This window comes from Hyperoodon ampullatus (genome assembly GCF_949752795.1).
Source record: "Hyperoodon ampullatus genome assembly, chromosome: 20".
Classification (NCBI taxonomy): Eukaryota; Metazoa; Chordata; class Mammalia; order Artiodactyla; family Ziphiidae; genus Hyperoodon; species Hyperoodon ampullatus.
The window spans coordinates 3,367,106-3,394,254 of NC_136933.1; the positions used below are offsets into that span (position 1 = coordinate 3,367,106).

At 43.7% G+C, this 27,149-nt stretch overlaps 1 protein-coding gene across 7 annotated transcripts in view; it reads left to right on the forward strand.

The window, feature by feature from the left end:
• Nucleotides 1-1,466: 1,466 nt before the first annotated feature.
• Nucleotides 1,467-27,149, forward strand: part of INTS10 (integrator complex subunit 10) — a gene marked incomplete at its 5' end in the record, with an annotated part of 36,410 nt that continues 10,727 nt past the window's right edge. For 2 of the 7 annotated variants that reach the window (XM_079726751.1, XM_079726755.1), the window contains 13 exons: nucleotides 1,467-1,595; nucleotides 2,150-2,217; nucleotides 3,402-3,505; nucleotides 5,096-5,235; nucleotides 7,315-7,396; nucleotides 7,895-8,035; nucleotides 8,466-8,637; nucleotides 9,102-9,271; nucleotides 10,041-10,174; nucleotides 20,091-20,247; nucleotides 21,409-21,491; nucleotides 22,215-22,367; nucleotides 25,599-25,707. In XM_079726751.1, the coding sequence (XP_079582877.1) occupies nucleotides 1,467-1,595; nucleotides 2,150-2,217; nucleotides 3,402-3,505; nucleotides 5,096-5,235; nucleotides 7,315-7,396; nucleotides 7,895-8,035; nucleotides 8,466-8,637; nucleotides 9,102-9,271; nucleotides 10,041-10,174; nucleotides 20,091-20,247; nucleotides 21,409-21,491; nucleotides 22,215-22,367; nucleotides 25,599-25,707 (1,642 nt within the window). The remainder of the gene's footprint in view (nucleotides 1,596-2,149; nucleotides 2,218-3,401; nucleotides 3,506-5,095; nucleotides 5,236-7,314; nucleotides 7,397-7,894; nucleotides 8,036-8,465; nucleotides 8,638-9,101; nucleotides 9,272-10,040; nucleotides 10,175-20,090; nucleotides 20,248-21,408; nucleotides 21,492-22,214; nucleotides 22,368-25,598; nucleotides 25,708-27,149) is intronic. The other 5 variants (XM_079726749.1, XM_079726753.1, XM_079726752.1 and 2 more) reach the window with 4 other exon arrangements.

The window sequence follows — 27,149 nt, forward strand, 5'->3', positions numbered from 1 at the left end:
TCTGCTGATAAACACACATGAGAAGATGCAAGAGTCTGGGCTCATTAAAGTTACTCCTTAGGTATGCATCTTTATGTAGGGCCACTATCCTGTTTTTCTCCATTCTGAATTCCGCTCATGGGGCACTAATGGGGGGCGGGGGGTGGAGGGGGACCAGGCTACAGTGGCTGATAGATTGCGCTTGCGGGCAGGCAACAGTCATTATTTACTGGGATGGCAGGCAACATTCTTTGCCCTCGATAGTAAGTATATATTCATATTTATTGACCATATTTATAATGTTTTCATGTATGAAGTATATAGTTATTTTTTTCCCCAAAAAATCAGTTTTGTATCCCTAACCTCGGTTTTAAGTCCAAGATACCAGTGGTACTAGAACTTGCTAAAAGTTTTGTATATAGACCTTGGACTGGAGACTCCAACGAACTGTTGGGAACACACATTTTGGCACATGCCTCCTATTAGGCAAATCAATGCTGCTTCCTCCGGTTCCTAAGTGTGGCCTCCCTTCACGAGATCAGGTAGACTGTTTTGTTTTCATTTGGTGAAAATGACACTGATTCTGGTTGAAAGAAAATTAAAACAGCTATTTTCTGTAGGTCACAGGTCCCTAACACTGTAAACTCGGGTTGGAACAGGATAAACGGCTCGGTAGCTCCCGGCATGCAGCCAAGCACCTGCAAAGTACTAAGACTGCAACTGGCTCAATAAATGCTTTTCGGAGAAACCAGGGAATAAAGGCGCAACGACCATGAGACGTGACCGTGCTGAGGACCCAAAGCACCGGTCCAAACGCTGGCTTTACCGCCTGACCCAAACCAGCACGAGCCTTTCTGTACATCCGACCCGGAGGGTCCCGAGGGGCTCTTCCCGCCGCCTCCGCGCCGCCCCTCGGCGCTCCCCCGTCCAGCGTCTTCCCCGCCTGGCCCCCGGCCGCCCAGCCAAGACTGACCACCCGGCTCCCCGGCGCCGCCAGGACCGGGCTCCGCGCATGCTCCCTGGCTGCACTGGGGTCGCGCCCGAGCAGGGTGAGAATCCGCTCCTCCGCGTCTTGGAGGCGACCTAGAAGAGCCGGGATGAACGCACTAGGTCCCCAGAGGAGGAAACCACCGGGCAGAGGCGCAGAGTGGCCGGGACGAAGCTGCTCGCAAACCCCGGAAGCCCTCCCGGATCCACCCTGCGGCGGCCGCGCGACCCCGGACCTGCGCAGTAGCGTCCGCGGCGGCGGCGGCGGCGGCGGCGGCGGCGGCGGCGGCGGCGGCGGCGGCGGCGGCGGCGGCGGCGGCGGCGGCGGCGGCGGCGGCGGCGGCGGCGGCGGCGGCGGCGGCGGCGGCGGCGGCGGCGGCGGCGGCGGCGGCAGCACGGTCCGCAGCGGCAAGGTCCGCGGCGTTCCCTAGCTGGAAGGTCCGCGGCGTTCCCTAGCTGGAAGGTCCGGCAGCCTCAGGCCGCGCGAGGCCTCCCGCGTCATGTCGGCCCAGGGCGACTGCGAGTTCCTCGTGCAGCGAGCCCGCGAGCTGGTGCAGCAGGACCTGTGGGCCGCCAAGGCTTGGCTGATTACGGCCCGCAGCCTCTACCCCGCCGACTTCAACATCCAGGTGAGGCCGGGCGGGGGCGCAGGTGGAGCGCTCCTCCCCGCTTCCCTGAGCCCCCGCTCCGGGTCGGGGCAACGGGAGCGTTTCCCTCTTGGCGGCCGGGACAGCGCCTGGCGCCGCCTGGGAAGGCCGCCCGCCAGCTTGTGGGTCCGGACGGCCGCCGCGCGGGCGCGGGTAGTGTCGGGGGCAGGGGCGGGGTGGGGGTGTTCTAGGTCCCCGCGGGAGGGAGCTGGGGTGCAGTGTAGTGAACACAGGCGCCAGCTCCGGGCTGCGGCTCTGTGAGGGGACCAATACCGCGCATCTGCGGGCCCCGCGGTAGATAAAGGCATCCGAGTGACGCGAACGGCAGAGACCTGCACCGCGTTGTCGTCGGGGGTAGTCAGGAACCCTGCTGGCCGCCGGAGACGTGCCTGCGCTAAGTCGGGGCCCTGGGGCCGTGCGGCGCGAGCCCTGAGGCTCCGTCAGCACGTGATGCCCGACCCTGGGACCTCCGGGGCGGTGGGGTGAGCCGGGCCGGCCGGGCGGAGGGCCTGACGCGGCCCCGGCCCGTGTTGCAGTATGAGATGTACACCATCGAGCGGAACGCGGAGCGGACGGCCACCGCCGGGAGGCTGCTCTACGACATGTGAGTGGGGACGCCGCCCCGCACCTCTCGGGAGGTTTCCGTTCTGTCTGTGGCAGAGGGAGTTGGGGGAAGGTCCTCAAGTTCATCTGCGTGTCCGGCACCTAAAGCTTAACTTGGTCGTGGGTCTAGGCCTTCCGATAACTGCGGGGAAGTCTTCTTAGTTTTTATTCTTGTTACAGCTCTTCCATTCAATCATTTATTTTACTTTGGGAATAACGTAACACAGGCTCCTCGCAGAAGTTGCGACGGTACGGAAGTGTAGAGAATAATCAGTGGAAGTCCCTCCCAACCTCCGCCCGAATTCAGGGGTGTGTGTGTCTGTGTGCATGTACGCCCAGGACACCTCACTAGGTTCTGGGGGAGGAGATGCAGCGCTGAGCGCCTACTGCTCACCCACTGTGATGGGGCTCTTTCCAGGCCAGCATGTAGGGATCTACTTGGTTCTTTCTCCTGCCTGCATAGCGTTTCAGCCCTCTTTTCTCGGCGGACATTTAGGTAGTTTCCAGTTGTTTGAAATTATATTCAGAGTGTCAGAAAGCAGATTTGTACTCACATTTGGGTGTTTTTCTGTAGAGTAGATTCTTAGATGTAGGTTTTCCTAGTCGAAGGGTATGCGCATTTTAAATCGCGATGCACTGTCAGATTACTCTCCAAAAAGTACTGTTCAGTTTACATCTCCACTGACCCTGTGTGAGTGCCTCTTTTCCACACCTTCGCCAGCATTGGATATTATCAGTCTTTCTCTCAGCTGTCAATTTTTGCCGGTGCTGTAGGAGAAGGCAGTGTCTTGCTATTTTTAAAGATTTGTGTTTGTTGTATTACTAATAAGACTGAGTATCTTTTCAAATATTTGCCTGTTTGTATTTTTTCTGTGATTTACCTTTGCCCATTTTTTTGTTTGGGGAGGTTTTTTTTTTTTTTTTTCTTGTTTGCCGCTTAGTAGTGTTTTGCATATTATGGTCACTTGTCTTTTCACTTATTAAAAAAACTAAAGACTTTTGTGAGTACCCTCATTTTTCTTAGTTTATGTTTTTATATCTTTATTTCAGTTTGGTTTGGTACATCTCTGTATTCACTTGGAATATAGTAAAATGTGTTTTTCTTTGATGCTAGCGTTTTACTTTCTTTTCTGGATACTATTTAGAATCTGACATTTTAATTTAATGCATTCATTTTAAAAATAGGTTTGTGAATTTCCCAGATCAGCCCGTGGTGTGGAGAGAAATCAGCATTATTACATCAGCATTAAGAAACGATTCACAGGATAAACAAACCCAATTTTTAAGAAGTAAGAATGAAGTGATAACTTAATGGTGTATAAGTTACTACTTCTGTAAGTCAGAAAGAGAAATACAAATACCGTATGCTAACGCATGTATATGCAATCTAAAAAAATCGTTCTGATGAACCTAGTGGCAGGACAGGAATAAAGACACAGGCGTAGAGAACAGACTTGAGGACACAGGGGAAAAGGGGAAGATGAACAAAGTGAGAGAGTAGCACTGACATATATGCACTACCAAATGTAAAATAGCTAGTGGGAAGCTGCTACACAGCACAGGGAGATCAGCTTTGTGACCACCTAGAGGGGTGGGATAGGGAGGGTGGGAGGGAGAAGCAAGAGGGAGGGGATATGGGGATATATGTATACATACAGCTGATTCACTTTGTCGTACAGCAGAAACTAACACAACATTGTAAAGCAGTTATACTCCAATAAAGATGTAAAAAATACAATTACCAACATCGATAAATAGCTAAGGTATTAAAGCTATCATTAAGAAATCAGAGATAAGATATAATAATGTGTTTTATGCTACATACTCTAGCAATATACATAATTTATAAAATTAGAAGCAAAAACGTAAAAGAAGATAATTCATCTAATTTTTATAAAATGTATGAGATTAAAAGTAATTGTATTTTGGAAGTTTTGCCTACTTGGGTAAAAATACTAGCAATTATTTCACCATAGTAAAAGTGACTCACAACTGTGAACCCAATAAGATGCAGTTTTATTGAGCTGTTAATTTTAAAAATAATAATTTTCTGAAAAACAGAAATATCTAGAAAGTGATCATTCTTTTTACTGTTATTAGAACACAGTGATGATGCTATCTCATATAATACAGTTGTAGATATACCAAAATATTTCCAAGTAGAATTATATTATAATAAAAAACATATAATTCTTTTTAAAAAATTACTACTTCTGGAATACCAAGTTCTGTGTAGTAATTTCACAAAAGTCACATCTGTGGTGTTGGTACCCATATGCATGTTTTGTTCTTGGCAACTGAAGCCTGTACAAATGATGTCACTTGATCCCTTGAGCATGTGCTTAGAACCCTTTAAACTTCCTTATAGGATGTGGATTTATCAGTTAGCCTGGGAAACTGAATATATTTTAACAAGTTGTACAGTAATCATAAAATATCTTTAGATTAGACAGATCTCCACAGAACAGGAGAGAAACTTTTAGTAATTTATGACCTTTCTCATTAACCTTCACTCTGTGTTGGTTGCTATAGCCAATTTCAGATTTTGGATAAAAAAGAAAGTAGATTGTTTAGGTCATTTCAACTTAAGTGAGTAGTTTTTATCTCAGTCAGCAGCAAGCACTGCTGTGACCCTTCCCAGACATCATTCTTCTCTTCTAGATCCAGTAAGGCCTCCAAAGGTTTTATCATCATTCAGCAAATATCTTATGCCCAATAATATCTGACCCCAAAGCCTTCCAGGTTGTAGGTGAACTCCAACAATAGTGATTCTTCACTTAGTATATACCATTCTGTACATGCTGATGCCTTATTTCCACTTTTGCTTCCATATTTTCTTTCTGAAAGAAACTTTAAAAAGTGAAATGTGTTATATACAGGTTTATTTGAAACTCTTCCTGGTCGGGTCCAGTGTGAAATGTTACTAAAGGTTACGGAGCAATGCTTCAACACTTTGGAACGATCAGAAATGTTGCTTCTACTTTTGAGACGATTCCCTGAAACGGTGGTACAGCATGGGGTAAGATTTGATCCTTTCCTTTTTCATAAAAGAGAATAAAATTGATCAGTGGACTCACGAGTATGTTTAAGAGCTACAGTGTGTATTATTCTAAAGTAGATTATTCTAATTCTGAGGAGTACCAGATAAGATTGAACTCAAATCAAGGAATCTTTGTCAGTAAAGCTAAAAGGATGTCACTGTTACCAAACTCTATGAATATCCAGTAGAAGTTGTGTTACCAGTGTGAGGAAACAGTCACCAAGCCTTGACAGTGCTACTTATCTTCAATTGGTAAAGTACAGTAAAGTTTTAAAAAATAATCTGTTTCATTGTGTTGAACAATATGTTTGAATTTAAAGGAGAGCCATAGTTTGTATTCTTACCGTTTTTCACATGCTTTTGCCATGTGGTCACTGTTTTCCCTCTACTCTGCCCTTTCCTCATATCTCTAATTATTATTGAGTGCTACTGGTAGGCATTGGTCGGTGTTCAGTAGATCCTTCTATACTCCTTAGATCCGTTGAGGTAGATAGCATCCTACTTTACATATATGTTAGTCACTTTCCGTAGCCAGTAACGGAGAGGTGGGATTCAGATCTTTAACTTTCTTAATTCAACCTCTTTGGCTTATTCTTTCTGGCTCCACTTTTCTGGCTGCTGGCCTCAGTTAACCTTCTCTGTATGTCAGTATGTTAGTGTCAAGGACCGACGTAACAAAATACCAGAAACTCGGTGCCTTAAAACAACAGAAGTTTATTCTCTCACAATTCTGGAAGCTCGAAGCCCAAAAGCAAGGTATGGGCAGGGCCGTGCTTCCCGTGAAGGCTCTGGGGAGGACTCCTGCTCACCTCATCCTGGCTTCTGGGGCACCAGTGATCCTTGTCATTCTTTGGCTTGCAGCTTCATCACTCAGTTTCTGCCTTTGTTGTCACATGGCCTTCTTTGTGGTCTGTGTCCCTGTGTCTTTACATGACCTTCTTATAAAGATACCAGTCATTGGATTTAGGACCCACCCTGATCCAGTAAGACTTCTACGAAGACCTTTTTTTTTTTTTGGCTGCATTGGGTCTTTGTTGCTGCATGTGGGCTTTCTCTTGTTGCGGTGAGTGGGGGCTACTCTTCGTTGCAGCGCGCGGGCTTCTCACTGCGGTGGCTTCTGTTGTCGCGGAGCACAGGCTCTAGGCATGCGGGCTTCAGTAGTTGTAGCACGTGGGCTCTGTAGTTGTGGCTCGCGGGCTCTAGAGCGCAGGCTCAGTAGTTGTGGCACACGGGCTTAGTTGCTTGGCGGCATGTGGGATCTTCCCAGCCCAGGGCTCGCACCCGTGTCCCCTGAATTGGCAGGCGGATTCTTAACCACTGCACCACCAGGGAAGTCCCACGAAGACCTTTTTTATAAGATAAAAAATATATGAGGTCCCATTCTGAGGTTCTGAGTGGACGTGAATTTTGGGGGGATGCTGTTCAGCCTGGGGTCCTCCCTGGTCATTACTCTGACTTGTAACTTTCTGTCTCATGTAATTGTTTACATGGTTCCCCTCTTCCCCCACCCCATGCATCCCCAAGTGGTTGCAAGGAAGATGATGCAGGTGTTGGTGGATTTGGAGAAGCCAGCTTTCTACTAGGCTAGGGCATCAGTAATGGGAAGGTGGCCTTCTCAAACAGTTGTGTCCGACCTAGTCCAGGCTGTATGAGTGACTACTCCCGGCAACTCTTGAAAATGTTAAGTTTTGTCTACATAATACGTCTTGACGCCTTGATGTAGAGAATAGAGTTAGTTTCTACATTTCTTAGGAAAATCTCCACGTCTCTATTATCAGACTAGCTCCAGTGCTTCCGTTAAGTTTCTTAGACATTTTAGTTTTACTAGTTCAGGGGAGAATAACCAAGACAGAGTGGTCTGTGGTCAGGTGAATGTGGGGTTCCCTTCTGGGTGGTGTTGCTGATGCATTCTTTTGTTTTCTAGTCTTTAAAATGATAATATTTGTTTCTTGGGTAAGTTTGAATATACAAACTATGTGGTAAATCAAATATGGTGTTTATTCATGTAATTCTGACATCTGAAACTTAACACAAATGATTAATTCTATTTTGAAACAGGTTGGCCTTGGGGAGGCACTGTTGGAGGCTGAAACTATTGAAGAGCAAGAATCTCCTGTTAACTGCTTTAGAAAATTATTTGGTGAGAAAAATTACATTTTGTATTCATTCCTTATGCTAAGTAGAATATGCTGGGGGTAAGTGTCATTTCAGAAATAAGGTCATTTGTGGAAAGCAGAGGAACTCTTCGTATCATGGGATTTAAATCCGTGTTTGTTTTTTCAGTTCGGAAAGCATTTTAAACAACTCCTAAATTTTTATTATGTAATAGTTGATACCTCTGAAAGAATATGTGTAACCATGTATTTGAGTATGAAGCATACTAATAAACAAACACCTGAATTTCCACCCAAACATCACTCATAATGTGGAATCTGCCTGTGTGTTTCCTTGCTGACTCCATCCACAGGTGTCCCTCTGCACTGCAGTTTTTAAATAAATGTGCCATAAGGGGTTTCTTTTTTGCCTATCTATTTTAGGCACTACATTAAGTGAACTCTGAAATAAATTTTTTTTTTGCCAGAACCCTAGAGTAGACAAACAGCTTAATTGGTTTTTCCTCATTTTCCCTCTTCAACAGTGTGTGATGTCCTTCCTCTAATAATTAACAACCATGATGTTCGGTTGCCTGCCAATTTGTTGTATAAGTACTTGAACAAAGCAGCTGAATTTTATATCAATTATGTCACTAGGTCTACTCAAATAGAGAGTCAGCATCAAGGTAAGTGGGAATAACCTGCCGTTTATTTTATTGTATTTTTTATTTTGTAAAATTTCAAGCTCAGAAATCCCTCAACATTCTGATTATTCTCCTCTGGATACATACCAGTTTGATAGTCTTGCTAAAAGATGGTTCCTAGAAGAAAACACTACAGTTAAGAGATGAGACTTCTCTGGACCCAGTTGTACCCCTCGATTGAAGCAGTGAACCTACTGAACTGTAAGGTTAGCTTCACACGTTAACCACAGCTCAAAGGTCCCTTCCTACTCTACCAGGGACCAGTGGTGGGTCTTTGAATAAAACACACAACATGTTGAGGTTCTGTGTTCTTGCCTCTGGCATGGGGAGTTAGACGTCTTTTCTCTATAAAGTACCGCATAAATAGTAAGTAGTGATGGTAATTGTAAACTACTTTTTTTTCACATCTCAGGTGCCCAAGAAACGTCTGATTTAATGTCACCGAGCAAACGTAGCTCTCAGAAGTACATAATAGAGGGGCTGACTGAAAAATCATCCCAGATCGTGGACCCTTGGGAGAGGTTGTTTAAGATTTTGAATGTTGTTGGAATGAGATGTGACTGGCAGATGGATAAAGGAAGAAGGTACGAAACTGTTCATTTCTAAGATTGCGTAACAAATCTTTTGATCGCATACTCTCTATAAAACAAAATACTTTTTTCTAAAAGCATATAATGTATAGGTACACCTCTGTCTGGGCAAATTCTGTAACACTCAGTATTTATGCAAAAGAGTGTGGTTTTTCACTTTATTAAAAGATTCCCAACGGAAGTATGAACTCTTAAGATGATGTTGAGCTTGAAGCACTCCTTGGTGTTTAGAGGAAAGAGAAGCTACTTGGCATGTTTGTGTCATGAACTCTTGGCCTGTTGCTGCTCTAATTCAGAAGAGGAATTTGCATCCATATGCAGACAATGAAGAATAATTATACATGCCGAGAGCCACATTTGGTAGTTGTAATGGTTCTATATTGGGGCTTTTCTCTGGTAGACCTTTTGATGACAAGCCCAGAGTAATTAAATAATTTTTATTGTCCTTCACCTTTCAGAAGCTATGGTGATATTTTGCATAGAATGAAGGATCTCTGCAGATACATGAACAACTTTGATAACGAAGCTCATGCAAAATATAAAAACCAAGTGGTTTATTCCACTATGTTGGTCTTCTTTAAGAATGCATTTCAGTATGTCAACAGCATACAGCCGTCTCTATTCCAAGGTTGGTTTAAGAATTTTAGAGTGTCTCAAAATACTGGCCTCATTGTGGGTGGTGAGGAAGATGAAAATGTTTACCTTAACATTGTTCTTGGATCCGAATAATTGCGGGGTGATGCCAGAGCTTTCATTAGTTGTTGATTTTTATGTAAGTAAGTTTTCATTAAAAACATATATCAAAGGATGTAGTGGTACTGTGAAACTACAGATATTGAATGCCTCTGTTTTAAAAAAGCAACAGATGTAGCTAAGTACTGAAGTAGATTTCACAATGACTTCTCAATAGACAAAGATTTTTAAAATAATATGTATGCATATAAATTCTAGAGAATGTGAAAAACAGGAAAACTACAGGGTGAGATCACCCACAATACTTCTAGTATAACGCAGCTCTCATTTTTGTGTATTGACTATAGTGTTTCATATATTTAGATTTGTTTGGAATTTATAACAATAATGTATGTGTGACTTGGTAGTTTTTCTTTTTTTGGTAATTTTATGCTTCGTGATCATTGTAAATAATTGATAGATAACATAAGAACAAATACAAAGAGGGAACTTTCCCTTGTCCACCACTGAGAAAGAACCTTTATTAACAATTTGGTTTATATCTGTACAGTTTTTCATTTCTGTATATGTATACTTATTTGTTTACCTAATTGGGATGATACTGAATGTATTTTCACACGATGGTTGAGTAAATTTCCACCTGATATTAAGTACTCTTTTCCTTGCTGCATTTTTAAGTGTTGGTGTTTTCCCTCCATCCACAGGTCCTAATGCCCCTAGCCAAGTTCCACTGGTTCTTCTGGAGGACATATCAAATGTATACGGTGATGTAGAAATTGATCGCAGTAAACACATACATAAAAAGAGGAAACTAGCTGAGGGAAGAGAAAAAACCATGGTAATTCTTTCAGATATAATTGTTAACAGATTATATGTTTATGGTTTGCTAGAAGTGAATCTTTGTAAAACATGGCTCTGGAGCTAAATTGATAAAGCTTAGGTCTTTTAATTATAAAATATAATGACTATATAAAATCAGTGGTTCTCAACTAGAGGTGATTTTGCCCCCTGGGTTATTTGACAGTGTCCAAGGACATGTTTGATGGTCATGGCTCAGTGGGGAGGGGTTACTGTTAGTATCTAGTGAACGGAGGCCAGGGTTGCTGTTAAACATGCTCCTGTGCACAAGGAGAGCCCCACAGCAGAGAGTTATCCAGCCCCAAAGGCCGCTAGTGCTGAGGCTGAGGAACCCTGGTGTAAGTCGTTTATACCTGTTTGACTTAGTGCCATTGATTAAATTTAAAAGGAAAAACCAAATAAACTACCTTGGACATGTAGAGGCGGGTGCCGAGGGGCACAGGCCGCCGAACGGGGAGTTCTTAGGCCATCGGGGTAGGAAGTCATAACCCGAGGGGAGATGTCAGAAAGGTCCCATGAAGGAGGTTGGCATTTGACGCCAGCCTTGTAGGGTTCTGTTGTTTGGAATTGGGAAGTAGATTTTGTTAAGAGGGGGCAGCTTGCACAAAGATGCAGGAAACCAGAGAGAGCGAACCATCAGTCTTCTGGTCTGGCCTGCTGGCAAGCCAGGGCCCAGCGCTGATTTTCAAACTCTTTTTAAGCAGAGGAATCCTTTCTTTCAGGGAACACTTTTGTGGAGCCCCGTCATGTGATGTGACAATGGGGATGCTCTCGGTCAGGTCTCAGCAAACTTTGTCCTGTAACATGCCGGGTGGCGAATGTTTCAGGCTTTGCAGGCCATGCATCTCCATTGCAGCTACTCAGCTCTGCTGCTAAAGTGCAGAAACAGCCACAGACAGTGGGAGACGGTGGGGTTTGTCCTGCAGGGCGTAGTGTGCCAGCGCCTCCCCTGGTGGCAGTGTGGGGGCAGTCGGGAGTCTCACCCACCTCTGTGCCCTCTTCTCTCCGCCTTGCGCTCTCTTACCTGCTCTTCTTTTTTTTTCTTTGTGGTACGTGGGCCTCTCACTGTTGTGGCCTCTCCCGTTGCGGAGCACAGGCTCCGGACGCGGAGGCCCAGCGGCCATGGCTCACGGGCCCAGCCGCTCCGCGGCATGTGGGATCTTCCCGGACCGGGGCACGAACCTGTGTCCCCTGCATCGGCAGGCGGACTCTCAACCACTGCGCCACCAGGGAAGCCCTTACCTGCTCTTCTTCAGCCCTTGGGTAACCTTTAACGAGACCCTGGCTTGATGAGGGACGGGTCTGAAAATCAGTTTAATCTGATGTCTCCCAGGTTCTGGAGTATAAAATGGTTTGGAGCGGGAAGACGCGGCCTATTCTGAATGTGCGTGTAAGGGTATTAACCCTTCTGAGAAACTAGTTTGTTTCCTTCCACAGAAAAACGCTCAACCTGCACAGTTTTGCTTTGAAGCCCAGCCCTGAACCCCAGGCTGAGGTCTCCGTGCTCACCAGGCTTTCCCAGATGCCCTCTGTCTGCTCTTTGGTTCTTTCCTGACGTCCCCAGGCGGGGTAGCTCTCGTCAGCTCTCCCTTGTGCTTTCTGAGGGCGTGTGGTTTCACAGTAAGACCACAGACACCTCTCGCACCCATGCAGGTGGTAGGTTGTGTGTTCTCGTCTCAGTGAAAAGCAGTGGCCTGTCATTCAGTGTACGTAGCGCAGCCACGCCCTGCGTTTCTCTCCATCCCTCCCACCGCCTCCCTGTCCAGGCACCGCGGCCTCTGCCCCGGCTCACCCGAGTCGTCATCCTCGCTCCCAGCTCGCACCCTTGCCTCCCACAATCTCTCCTCTCCCCGGCAGCCTTAGTGACCTTTTTACAGTATGAGTCAGACGTGGCTTCTGCCTCTCACAGCTCCCCAGCGCTCTAAGAATAAAATCCAGACCTTTCCTTTGGCATCAGAGCACGCACTGAGCCGCCCTCGGTGCTGTAGACACGCTGGCTGCCGCTGCTCCTGCCCGGGCTCCGGCGCAGCTCGTAGCCACGCTCTGGGGCGCAGTGCCTCTCTGTGCCTGGCTGGACCCCGGCGGGCAGTGCTCAGCCCAGAGCCGAGCTCCCTCCCGGAGGCTGCCTCCAAATGGCCACCAGCTTTCTCTTTTTATTACTGTACCTTAATTCTGCATAGCCCTTATTGCTATTTATTTTTCATTCTTTCTTGGTTGGTTGGTTTTTTGCTGTCCATGTCCCTTCACCAGAGTACAAGCTCCACAGGGCCAGTGACAGTGTCTGGGCATCCATTCGAACGGTGCCTGTGCCCCAGCAGGCCTTCGGTGAGCTCTGGTGCGCGAGTGGATTCACACGTGCCCTCCCGGGTGTGGGTCCGGGCAGTGGTACAGCTGTTTAGCCTCTGGCCCGTCCGTTCCTCCTTCCATCCTTCACTCGTCGTGGGCCGTCTAGCAGGCTCTGCTCTCATGCTCTGGCCCTCCAGGCAGTCTGGGGTCTCCGTCCCACTGCCAGCCCCACCCAGTGCATATCCAGCCAGGTCTGTTTGTCCCATTGTGGCAGGGGACATACCTGGTGGCCCATGAGCTCAGCTCACAGACCTGTCTTGTTTTACTCATAGTGTTTTGTTTTGTTTTGTTTTTACTAACCTAGCACCTAAAACTTGGAAGCTTTCTCTCACTATCCAGATGTCTGACTTCCCTTTAATAATTGGTGTCTCTGATAATGCTGGCCCCTTGTGGAGGCCCACCCCTGCAGTGGGGTGGACATTCTCCCCACAGCCTAAGTGCCTGCTCACGTGACCGGCCAGGCAGCTGGAGCCGGGGGCAGTCTCCCCTGTGGGCAGGGTGTCCTCACCACATACACTCGTGTACCTTCCCTGAGGTCAGGACTCTGGCTTCGGACCATCCCCGCAGAGCCTCAGAGTGCATTTCTGTATTTCGAAATCAATTTCTCTAAATTGTACAGACTGTTTGGAACTCCACACTATCCCCACCACATCTGAGGCCCTTCCGGAAACTCCTGATCTCATTTTGAGGCAGGAATGTGTTCCATGAGTTGCCATGGCGATGAACACACCATTCCTATTACTGTATCTCACTAGATGGCCCACGTGTGGCCCACATGTGGCACCGATGAGCTAGGATGCCTGACAGATGGGTTTTGGTTTTGAAAGGAGTTGGGGTGTGTGTCATTATTAGGGGGATAAGAATATGAAGCTAACTAGGGTGGGACGGGGAGGGTCCCCAGCTGTCAAGGAATGGGGAGAGAGGTGGGTAGTGGGAGGGAGGTGCCAAGTTTTTCTGAGTTTAGCTTGAGGATTGGAGCTTTTTTTGTTTGTTTTAACTATAGTTGTTTTACAATGTTGTGTTAGGTTCAGGTGTACAACTTCAGATTCTTTTCTATTCTACGTTATTACAAGATATTGAATATAGTTCCCTGTGCTGTGCAGTAGGTCCTTGTTGGTTCTCTATTTTATATATAGTAGTTCTTATCTATTAACCCCAAACTCCTAATTTATCTCCCCCCACCCACCCCGTCCCTTGGTCACCATAAGTTTGTTTTTTATATCTGTGACTTTGTTTCTGTTTTGTAAATAAGTTTGTATCTTTTTTAGATTCTACATCCAAGTCATATCATATAATATTTGTCTTTCTCTGACTTCACTTAGTATAATAAGTCCATCCATTGTTGCTGCAAATGGCATTATTTCATTCTTTTTTGTGGCTGAGTAGTGTTCCATTGTACATATACACCACATCTTCTTTATCCATTCATCTGTTGATGGACACTTGGGTTGCTTCCATGTCTTGACTATTGTGAATAGTGCTGCTATGAAGATTGGGGTGCATGTATCTTTTCCAATTAGACTTTTTGTCTTTTCCACATATATACCCAGGAGTGGGATTGATGGATCATATGGTAGCTCTACTTTTAGTTTTTTAAGGAACCTCCATACTGTTCTCCATAGTGGCTGCACCAATTTACATTCCCACCAACAGTGCAGGAGGGTTCCCTTTGCTACACACCCTCTCCAACATTTATTATTTGTAGACTTTTTAATGATGGCCATCTTGACCAGTGTGAGGTGATATCTCATTGTAGTTTTGATTTGCATTTCTCTAATGGTTAATGATGTTGAGCATTCTTTCATGTGTTTGTTGGCAGTCTGTATATCTTCTTTGGAGAAAAGTCTATTTAGGTCTTCTGCCCATTTTTGGATTGGGTTTTTTGTTTTTTTTATATTAAGCTGCATGAGCTGCTTGTAAATTTTGGAGATTAATCCTTTGTCAGTTGCTTTGTTTACAAATATTTTCTCCCATTATGAGGGTTGTCTTTTCCTCTTGTTTATGGTTTTCTTTGCTGTGCAAAAGCTTTTAAGTTTCATTAGGTCCCATTTGTTTATTTTAGTTTTTATTTCCATTTCTCTAGGAGGTGGGTCAAAAAGGATCTTGCTGTGATTTATGTCATAGAGTGTTCTGCCTATGTTTTCCTCTAAGAGTTTTATAGTGTCTCACCTTACATTTAGGTCTTTAATCCATTTTGAGTTTGTTTTTGTATACGGTGTTAGGGAGTTTTCTAATTTCATTCTTTTACATGTAGCTGTCCAGTTTTCCCAGCACCACTTTTGAAGAGGCTGTCTTTTTTCCATTGTATATTCTTGCCGCCTTTATCAAAGATAAGGTGACCATATGTGTATGGGTTTATCTCTGGGCTTTCTATCCTGTTCCATTGATCTATATTTCTGTTTCTATGCCAGTACCATACTGTCTTGTTTACTGTAACTTTGTAGTATAGTCTGAAGTCAGCGAGTCTGATTATTCCAGCTCCATTTTTCTTTCTCAAGATTGCTTTGGCTATTCGGGGTCTTTTGTGTTTCCGTACAAATTGTGAAATTTTTTGTTCTACTTCTGTGAAAAATGCCATTGGTACTTTGATAGGGATTGCATTGAATCTGTAGATCGCTTTGGGTAGTATAGTCATTTTCATAACATTGATTCTTCCTATCCAGGAACATGGTATATCTCTCCATCTGTTTGTATTGTCTTTAGTTTCTTTCATCCGTGTCTTATAGTTTTCTGCATACAGGTCTTTTGTCTCCTTAGGTAGGTTTATTCCTAGGTATTTTATTCTTTTTGTTGCAGTGGTAAATGGGAGTGTTTCATTAATTTCTCTTTCAGATTTTTCATCATTGATGTATAGAAATACAAGAAATTTCTGTGCATTAATTTTGTATCCTGCTATGCAAATCAAACAATGTGATACACCATATTAAGAAACTGAAGGATAAAAACCATATGATAATCTAAATAGACGCAGAAAAAGCTTTTGACAAAATTCAACACCCATTTGTGATAAAAACCCTCCAGAAAGTAGGCATAGAGGGAACCTACCTCAACATAATAAAGGCCATATATGACAAACCCACAGCCAACATGGTTCTCAGTGGTGAAAAACTGAAACCATTTCCTCTAAGATCAGGCACAAGACAAGGTTGCCCACTCTCACCACTGTTATTCAACATAGTTTTCGAAGTTTTAGCCACAGCAGTCAGAGAAGGAAAAGAAATAAAAGGAATCCAAATCGGAAAAGAAGTAAAACTGTCACTGTTTGTAGATGACATGACACTATACATAGAGAATCATGAAGATGCTACCAGAGGGCTTCCCTGGTGGCGCAGTGGTTACGAATCCACCTGCCAATACAGGGGACACGGGTTCGAGCCCTGGTCTGGGAAGAACCCACATGCCACGGAGCAACTAAGCCCATGCGCCACAACTACTGAGCCTGCACTCTAGAGCCCGCCAGCCACAACTACTGAAGCCCGCACACCTAGAGCCTGTGCTCTGCAACAAGAGAAACCACCGCAGTGAGGAGCCCCCACACCACAATGAAGAGTAGACCCCACTTGCCTCAACTAGAGAAAGCCCGCGTGCAGCAACGAAGACCCAACGCCACCAAAAACAAAACAAAACAAAAAGAAAAGCTGCTACCAGAAAACTATTAGAGCTAATCAATGAATTTGGTAAAGTAGCAGGATACAAAATTAATGCACAGAAATCTCTGGCATTCCTATGAGTTTCTTTGCTGAGCAAAAGCTTATAAGTTTGATTAGGTGCCATTTGTTTGTTTTTGTTTTTATTTCTTTTGCTTTGGGAGACTGATCTAAGAAAATATTACTATGATTAATGTCTGAGAATGTTTTGCTTATGTTCTCTTATAGGTGTTTTATGGTGTCATGCTTTATATATAAGTCTTTAGGCCATTTTGAGTTTATTTTTGTTTATGGTTTGAGGGAGTGTTCTAATTTCATTGATTTGCATGTGGCTGTCCAGCTTTCCCAGAACCACTTGCTGAAGAGACTGTCTTTTCTCCATTGTATATTCTTGCCTCCTCTGTTGAAGATTAATTGACCAGAGGTGTGTGGGTTTATTTCTGGTCTCTATTCTGTTCCATTGATCTATATGTCTGTTTTTGTGCCAATACCATGCTATTTTGATTACTATAGCTTTGTAGTATTGTCTGAAGTTTGGGAGGGTTATGCCTCCAGCTTTGTTCTTTTTCCTGAGAATTGCTTTGGCAATTCTAGGTCTTTTGTGGTTCCATATAAATTTTAGAATTATTTGTTTTAGCTGTGTGAAAAATGTCATAGGTAATTTGATAAAGGATCACATTAATCTGTAGATTGCTTTTGGTAGTATGGCCATTTTAACAATATCAATTCTTCCATTTCAAGAGCATGGGATACCTTTCCATTTCTTTGAGTCATCTTCAGTTTCCTTTATCAGTGTTTTAGAGTTCTCAGCATATAGGTCTTTCACCTCCTTGATTAGGTTTATTCCTAGGTTTATTTATTTTTTGACCTGATTTTAAATAGGATTTTTTTTTTACTTTCTCTTTCTGATATTTCATTGTTACTGTGAAGAAATGTAACAGATTTTTGTATATTTATCTTGTATACTGCTACCTTGCTGAATTCATTTATTAGTTCTAATAGTTTTTGTGTGGAGTCTTTAGGATTTTCTATATAGAGTATCATTTCTTCTGCATACAATGACAGTTTTACCTCTTCCTTTCCAATTTGGATACCTTTTATTTCTTTTTCTTGTCTAATTGCTGGGTTAGGACTTCTAATACTGTGTTGAATAGAAGTGGTAAGAGTGGGCATCCTTGTCTTGTTCCAGATTTTAGTGGGAAGGCTTTCAGCTTTTCACCATTGAGTATTATGTTGGCTGTGGGTTTGTCGTAAGTGGTTTTATTATGTTGAGATATGTTCATTCCCACTTTGGTGAGAACTTTCATCATGAATGGATGTTGAGTTTTGTTTTGTTTTGTTTTCTTCTTATTTATTTTTTGGCTGCATTGGGTCTTCATTGCTGCACAAGGGCTTTCTCTAATTGCAGTGAGCAGGGGCTACTCTTCGTTGCGGTGCACAGGCTTCTCATTGCGGTGGCTTCTCTTGTTGCGGAGCATGGGCTATAGGTGTGGGGGCTTCAGTAGTTGCAGCATGCAGGCTCAGTAGTTGTGGCACGTGGACCCTAGAGTGCACGGGCTCCAGTAGTTGCAGCGCATGGGCTCAGCATTTGTGGCACGCAGGCTCTAGGGTGCGCGGGCTTCAGTAGTTGTGGCGCACAGGTTTAGTTGCTCCACAGCATGTGGGATCTTCCCGGACCAGGGATCGAATCTGTGTCCCGTGCATTGGCACGCGGATTCTTAACCACTGCACCATCAGGGAAGTCCAGATGTTGAGTTTTATCAAATGCTTTTTCTACATCTGTTGAGATAATCATGTGGTTTTTGTCTTTTCTTTTGTTAATATGGTGTATCACATTGATTGATTAGTATTATGTTGAACCATCCTTGTGACCCTGGAATGAATCTAAATTGATCATGGGTGTATGATCATTTTTGCATATTGCTGGATTCAGTTTGCTAATATTTTGTTGAAGATTTTTGCATCTATATTTATCAAAGATATTGACCTGTAATTTTCTTTTTTTGTAGTGTCTTTGTCTGGTTTGGTATCAGGGTGACGGTGGCTTCATAGAATGACTTTGGGAGTGTTCCCTCCTCTTCAGTCTTTTGGAAGAGTTTGAGAAGGATTGGTATGAGTTCTTCTTTGTGTGTTTGGTAGAATTCCCCAGTGAAGCCAGCTCATCCTGGACTTTTGTTTACAGGGAGTTTTTTTAATTACAGATTCTGTTTTAGCGATTGGTCTGTTCAGAGTATCTGTTTCTTCTTGATTAAGTTTTGACAGGCTGTATGTTTCTAGAAACTTGTCCATTTCTTCTAGGTTGTCCATTTCATTGGCATATAACTGTTCATAGTATTCTCTTATGATTTTTTTTGTTTCTCCAGTATTGGTTGTTATTTCTCCTCTTTCATTTCTTGTTTTATTTAGTTCCTCTCTTTTCTTCTTGCTGAGCCTGGCTAGAGGTTTGTTGGTTTTGTTTATGAGGATTGGAGCTTTTAGCTGAAATATTTTTACATAGTTTTAAAAATTTTTTATTGAAGCTAAAAAATTCAGTTGATTCAGTTGATTTACAGTGTTGTATTAATTTCTTCTGTACAGCAAATTGATTCAGTTATACGTATATATTCTTTTTCATATTCTTTTCCATTATGGTTTATTACAGGCTATTGAATATAGTTCCCTGTGCTATACAGTAGAATCTTGTTTTTTATCCATTCTATATATAATAGTTTGCATCTGTTAATCACAAACTCCCAGTTCTTCCCTCCCCCATTCCCACCCTTGGCAACCACAAGTCTCTTCTCTATGTCTGTGAGTCTGTTTCTGTTTCATAGATGTGTTTATTTGCACATATTTTTAGATGGTCTTAGTGGGGTAAAAATCTGCAGGGAAAATTTAATTTGGGTTAATGAATTAATAAAAATGACATAGGTGGAATAAAAGATTCAAGAAATTTTCAGGAAAATAAAGTGAAATGGAGCTTTTTTGACTTTACTTGTTTTTGGCAAAAAGTCTGACCATACTCAGTGGCATTTACAATAGTTGCCTTTCTCTGAGGCCCTCTCTTTTCTTTGGCTTTATTTGAGATGAAGAGCAAGAAGTGTAGGAAAGTTTATTATAAAGTAAAATGGGTAAGTCCAGACAAATGTAATTCCTGGCCAGACACCTTGCTTTGGGTGGCCATTGGAGAAGTTATATGCAGTGAACAAAAGATAAGTAACAGTTTCTCTTAATTATTTCTCAGAGGACTCGGGCTTTAATTTTATTGCACTACAGAACAAACTGTTTCTTGGAAGCAAATTAAATGTCACATATTGGAAAAAAGTAAACTGTAAAACAGGCGCTACTTAATTAAGCTGTATCCCTAAATGTAAAAATGTAAGTTTTGGCTTTTATAACATGGATATATTTTTTAAGTTATTGGAAGTTTTAACTCTATGGCTTTACTCTGAAGCCAACATAAGCTTAGAATTTATCATCAGAAAAACCTTAATTTTAAAAGTAACTATCATGTGTGAAAGGATGAAAATTTTATGTTACTTTTTTTTTTTTTTTTTTTGCGGTATGTGGGCCTCTCACTGCTGTGGCCTTTCCCGTTGCGGAGCACAGGCTCTGGACGTGCAGGCTCAGTGGCCATGGCTCATGGGCCCAGCCACTCCGCGGCATGTGGGATCTTTCCGGACCAGGGCACGAACCCGCGTCCCCTGCATCGGCAGGTGGACTCTCAACCACTGTGCCACCAGGGAAGCCCTTATGTTACTTTTTAAAGCTAAATTGTTAAATTCAAAAAAATTGTATTATACTCACGATAGTATCCTTTGATGTGAAATTCATATAATAATCAGAATTGACAGCAATAAACGTAATAATGTTTAAGTAGTGACTATCTTTATAACTTTAATCATGTCCTTCACATTCTCTAAGCAGAGTTCGGACGATGAAGACTGTTCAGCAAAAGGAAGGAATCGTCACATTGTTGTCAATAAGGCAGAACTTGCTAACTCGATCGAGGTGTTGGAAAGCTTTAAGCTGGCCAGAGAGAGCTGGGAGCTGCTCTATTCCCTGGAATTCCTTGACAAGGGTAAGGCATGCTTATCCTGTTGTGATATTTCATTTTTTATGTGAAATCTTCATGCCGAAAAGGTTCATTATTCTACTCGAAATGTCAAGTCACTAATGGCTAATTAAATTGATTACAATAGTTCACACTATTCATAGGATTTTTTTTGAGCAGGAAATCTAATCAGTTATAAATATTCAAATAACCATTTACCTCTTAGCTCCTGCACTGGGGGTGTATTATAATCAGGGTTGGGGTGGACTTGCGGGGGGGGTTGGTCTTCCTGTTAACATTTATATTGCTGGCCTTGTTTCTTGCTGGGTTTGTCTGGTGCTTTTAGTTGCTCTGCCCACTGCTTTGTGCCCCCTCCAGCCACATGTGACTAAGGCTGCAGGAGGCGGTGCTGTGATGCCTGACTTGACTCCGTTGCTTGAAAACCCAAATTCCAAACACTGCAGAAAGCCCGCTTTGAGCATAGACAGAAATGAGAGGGAGTTTCCTCTGTATAATAGTTACACTATTACAGTATTTACATCATTACACTATTGAGTATTTCAACACTACTCAGAATCACTGGCACTCTGCTAACCAGCATATTTTCCTGTACTTTGGGATCAAGGCCGTTACTTTCCTCCTGGCCAGTGGACATTTGTCCCTGGCCTGCTCCTGTCACGTGCCTCTACAGGCCCCTTGTCTGATGTGTCATGTCATAGTTTCTAAGTAAACATTGCATCATCCGGTTCCTCCTTGTCACATCTAGAATGGTGAACAGGTATGTGACTTTTGGAGGGGATGTTTTTCTTTAGGTATAAATCGACTTAAAAAAATGAGTGAAACTCCTAGCGTCATATATTTATTACTTTAACTGGGTGAAAGCAAAGCAGTTTAAAAGATCAAGTAATGTGTGAAAAGCATTTTGAGCAGCTGCTAGCACACGATGTGTGCTTAGTAAGTGTTGGTGCCTAATAAGATTATTGCTTGTGTATTACTGGTAAGTATTCCGCCCTAACTTTACTCTCTTGACAGTCCAGACCATTGTTTTAGAAATCAAAGTCTAAAGTTACATCCATTTTTTGGTAATTTGTTTCTCTCTGACTATCGTTCTGTTGGTGGGTATGTCAGTTTTATTCTCTGCTCTGTGTTACCTATTTCTGGTAAATCAGCTTTTGAATTCTCGCTCAGAATTTACAAGAATTTGTTTGGCGTGGAAGACGGATACTTGGCTCTGGTTGAGAATCTTCCTCAATGATGTGATCATCTATCAGGTAATGTGTGTTTAAGTACCTGTGTCTTGATAGGACCGCGGTGGCTGCGAGCATCTTCAGCGTGAAGGTGTGTGCATTTCCTCCCGCTCTGAAGGCAGATGTTCTGCCTTCACTGATGAGGGGATTGTGGTCCACTTTCAGCTGAGAACAGCTCCGGACGGCAGGCCCACATCTGGGTTACTTTTGGGGGGTCCAATCACACCCCTCTGTAAAAGCAAGAGTTTTATTTCTCAGTGAAAGACAAACACTGCTCACCGCTCGTCTCTGCTCTGGGGGAGCCCTGCTGCCTTGCTCTGCTGTCCTCGAGCTGCTTATGGCCAGAAAGGAGAGGGTATTCAGTAACGAGAGGGAGGCTTCCAACCCCCGTTGTTGACATGGGCGGGTTGCAGCTTCCAGCCTTCATGAAGGGGAAATGGTATCAGTAGAAAAATATTCATAAAGCAGTGGTGTATCCAAAATGTACCCGACCAGAGAGCTTGTGTCATTTTATTTAGTCTCAAGAATTAAGACTAGAAAGAAAAACCTTTGTATTTATGAAGTCCACCCTACAGATCCTCCACGTAGCTTTAGCTAAGTTGGTTTGATTCTGTAGCTAAGTCTCCATTCCCTCCTCAAATGATTAAGCACAGGTGCCTGATTTGTGGTTGCTTGCTAGGGGCGTAATTAGCTCTGGAGATTCTTTAATGGCACTGTGTTTCCCTCCTTGCTGTGTGACTTTCTAAGGGTCAATATAAAAAGGCCATAGCCAGCCTGCACCACTTGGCAGCTCTCCAGGGACCACTTCCCCAGCCACAGATCTCGGGACAGGGGACCTTGGAGCATCAGAGGGCGCTCATCCAGCTGGCGACCTGCCACTTTGCCTTGGGGGAGTACAGAGTGAGTACTGGGTGCCTGGCACGGGGACACGCAGGCGCACTCGGCGACCCTGGGGCTTTCTTTTTTTTTTTCCCAGAGTGGCCTTTTAATTCAGTGCATGCTTACTTGAAGCTTGTTCTTTCTGCCTAGATTTTATTATCTAATCTGCTGGTGAAAAGCTTAGTGATGCTATTTAATTTCCTCCTTTCTATAGCTTCCCGCAAGTTAGGCTTCCATACTTTTCACATTTCCGCTCATTATTCCATTTGTTGGAGGATGATTTTTACTTTCTTGCCTGGAATCCCTTTAGAGTGGAGTCAGTCCTCTTGTACTTGGACAGAAGAGGCCTTCACCAAGTGGGAGATGGAGATTCACAATAGCTTATCTGAACCTCAGGTTCTCTCTTTATGTGGTGGTGACATCTCCTAGGGGTGTTGCAGGAGCAGCTGCGTGAACAGACGTGTCTTCTCCACGCTGTGAGCTCCTCCTCGCATGGTGGCCGCACAACTTCGGTCCGCAGTAAACACCTGCATGCGGTGAGCGTGATCAGCACAGCTTTATACGCACAGTTACTGGATAGATTCAAGTCACACCTTAACACACAAACTCTGATTTCTTCTTGTCTCTCTATATGTTAAGTTGATTACTTTGTGATTAAAAACCCTAAATTAATTTTTTTTTTTAGATGTTGGGGGTAGGAGTTTATTAATTAATTTATTTATTTTTGCTGTGTTGGTTCTTCGTTTCTGTGCGAGGGCTCTCTCTAGTTGTGGCATGCAGGGGCCACTCTTCATCGCGGTGCATGGGCCTCTCACTATCGCGGCCTCTCTTGTTGCGGAGCACAGGCTCCAGACGCGCAGGCTCAGTAGTTGTGGCTCATGGGCCCAGTTGCTCTGCGGCATGTGGGATCCTCCCAGACCAGGGCTCAAACCCGTGTCCCCTGCATTGGCAGGCAGATTCTCAACCACTGTGCCACCAGGGAAGCCCCCTAAATTAAATTTTTTAACTTGAACTTTGAAATATGATTTATAATTTGCCGTGATGAATTTTAGAAAGAAAAAGTTAATAAGTATGTGAAGTATGTGCATTTAAAATTGAAATGCTTTTCTACCATCACTTACATTGTCAGGTGCCTAATTCTAAGTTTCAATTGATTCCTTTTGAGAACTTAAGAGAGCACGTAGTTATGCACACAGATACACATGTGTCATGTAGATTTAGACAGCCGTGCACGGTACTGCTGTTCTGCATTGTACAAGGGAACGTACAATAAACTGGTAGATTTGATTAAGCTATGCAGACTCATTCTCTTTGAGGGCTCCTGTTACCACCTCTGTGCGGGTCGCTCTTAGGCTTTCATCTTTGGTTTCTACCTTACCCGATTCCTGAGTCTCTGACTGCCTGTCTTTGGCTGGGACTCAGCATGTCCAGATGTGCATTTCCTTAGTTCTCTGGACCTTAGACACCACCTGTCAAGTCACAGAGACTCTTACTCAAGCTGGTCCTTTTGTCTCTTCCAGGATGGGGCACCAGTGCTTTTGGCATAGTGCCTTTTATTTCCACTGCCACCACCCTAACCCCCGGCTTTTAACTGAGTTTGTTGCCTGTAACCATTTTTCCAACCCTATAAGTTATGGTCAACTCTCTACAACATTCCTGTCATCATTCCATTTCATTGAGGTGTTGACTTCCTGGGTGCCCCAGGGTGGGATCCCTGTGTTCAAAGACATCTAATTTGAGTTGGAGAGAGAAGTGCAGGTGTTTATGTAAGACAGTTAAAAATCCAGTGCTAGTGGTTTGCCTCAGACCTGTGCACAGCAGTCATTCAGAAAAGGGTGGTTTCACCCGGGCCTGCACCCTCAGGGAAAGATTTACGGGACAGCCTGGCTGAAGGTGGGTATTGAAGGAGGGCGGCATATGATTCTGAGTTAACTCCTAGTCCCACTACTCACTAGCGCTGTGACCTAACTCCAGGGTTCAAGTTCTTAACTACCCAGCTGCCGACTTCTCAAAGCTGGAGCTTCACGACCCTGTGGCCATGGGTGATTCTGGATGTGCCAGGATACTGACCCCTCAGCCCCAGGCAGTTAGCTGTGGCTTGGGCAGCTAAGCCCCGGGTCATTTGCTGCCAGCTCCGAGCAGCCTTACAAATACTATTTTCTGGACGTGCCAAGACATGAAAAAGGTTGGGAAGCATGGATTTAAGATTCCACTTCGTCATCTGTAAAATGGGGGTAGTAGGGGGTTGTGCCTGACACACAGGAAGTGCTCCCTCAGCCGATTCTGACTGTTACTGCTGGAATGTGATGGGTGGACAGAGGTGATGCCCTGCTCTCTGTGGCTCGAGACCACCTGCTCCGCGGGGCACCTGGGGCCGCCTCTCATCCAGCAGCATGTCATTGGTCCAGTTTCATGTCTGTTTCCTAAACCATGCCCTCCTTCCCCTCAGGGGAATCGCCAGAACCAGTAGAAAGCCTTCCCCAAGTCTTTCTCTCCTCCTTTGAAAACCCATTTTGCTCTTTTCCATATTTCAGATCCTGCCCCCCTTTAAGGCTTAGATCACCTCCCTGCCTGAAATTTTTCCTGCTAGTTTACCCTGTGGGTGTTTCTACTTAGTTTTAAATTATGCTCTAAACATAACATTTTAGTCCGCCACCATGTGTCCCATTTTGTTAATTTTTCTATTCAGTGAGTTAGTAAATGTCCTTAAGATGGGGACCATTGGATTCTTTTGGATTCCACTGTGCTGTGAAACACTTTGGTAGTTTAGTTAATACTTGATTAATTTTTAGGTTTTGTTCTTTTTTTTTTTTTTGCAGTACATGGGCCTCTCACTGTTGTGGCCTCTCCCGTTGCGGAGCACAGGCTCCGGACGCGCAGGCTCAGCGGCCATGGCTCACGGGCCTAGCCGCTCCGCGGCATGTGGGATCTTCCCGGACCGGGGCACGAACCCGTGTCCCCTGCATCGGCAGGCGGACTCTCAACCACTGCGCCACCAGGGAAGCCCCATGTTCTTTTGTTTTTTAACAGTGAAGAATGAGTTAGTGTTCCCTGAATGGTCTAGTACATGGATTTAATCTCAGTTATTTTTCTACGCTTGCTGTCAAGCAGACAGTACTGGTCATGTGGCGTCCTGGGGCTGTGCTCCCGAGCTCTGTGCACAGGTGGCCCCACTTATGCTGCAGAGGTTTTAGTTACGTAGATTTGGTTTCAGTCAGAAACTTTCAGTTAGTTCCTTCTGATCTTCTCTAGATGACGTGTGAGAAAGTCCTTGATTTGATGTGCTACATGGTCCTCCCCATCCAGGACGGAGGCAAGTCACAGGAAGAACCCTCAAAAATAAAGCCCAAGTTTAGAAGAGGTACAGTGACAAATTTTATTTTTATTTTATAGAAATAGCTTTAGGACCTGAGGCTGGGAATTTTTTGTAACTCCTGACAACATAATACCGTGTGACCTGCAGAGCCTGACAAATTGTATAAGAAGCGAAGTGCTCACCAAGCTTCTCATGGCTCTGATTTCAGAAGCAGCCGTACCTCTGTCCTTCTTCCACAGTTCTCGTCAATTCCTGAGTTTGTTGGCTCTTTGGAGAATATCAGTGAGCTCCTTTTCCTATCTTTACCAATTCTAGGAAATCTTGTAATAATTAGTTGAGAGGGATCTCTTAGCATGTCTCTCTTGGGCTGTTTTGAGCTTTACCTCAAGTTGCTCATTGTTGAAAAACTGTGTAAATTGAGCTGTGATGCTTCATAGGAGACGAAGAGAGCCCCACTGTCATGATCTAAGTTCCATCTTAGAAGTTGGAAAAAGATAATCTGTCAAACCCAAGCCAAGTAGAAAACGGGGAATAATAAAGACAAGAGCAGAAACTAATGAAATAGAAAAAAATAGAGGAAATTAATAAAGCAAAAAGTCGGTTTTCTGAAAAAAATTAATGAAATTGATGAACTCCTAACAAGATTGACCAGGAAGGTAGTAAATACAAATAACAAATATCAGGAATGGAAGAGGGAATGTCACTCCAGATCGTGCTGAAACCAGAAGGACGGTAAGAGAATAGGTTGTGAATAACTTTATGCCAATAAATTTAACAATTTAGGTGAAATGGAAAGAATTCCTTGAAAAACACAACTTACCAAAACAGACACAAAATGAAATAGAAAATCTGAATGTTTTATATCTATCAAAGAAATTAAATTTGTTGTCGAAAACTTTCCCACAAAGAAAACTCCAGGTCCAATTGGCTTCACTGTGAATCTTGTCAAGCATTTAGTAAGAAATAAGTCCAATCCTGTACACACTTTTGGAGAAAATAGAGAAAGAGGGAACACTTACCACTTCAGTTTTTAAGACCAACATAACCCTGATAACAAAACCAAACAAGAGAAGAACATTAAAGGCCAATGTCTATCATGATCATAGATGCCAAAATTCTTAACAAAATATAAGCAAATACAGCAATATATAAGAAAGATAATACATAACGGCCAAGTATACCAGGAATGCAAAGGTGGTTTAACACAGGAAAACCAATCACTGCAGTTCACCACATTAGCAGATTAAAGGAGAAAAATCATAAGATTGTCTTAATAGATGCAGATAGAATTCAATTATGTCTGCATTTATCATTTATGATTTTTTTTAAATCTTAGTAAACTGGAGATAGGAGGAAGCTTCCTCAGCATCATTCTTAACTATGAAATATTGAATACTTTCCCGAAGACCAGCAGCAGTACAGGGGTGTCTGCTGTCAGCACCTCAATTCAACATCCTGGAGATTCTAGCAAACACAATAAGCAAGAA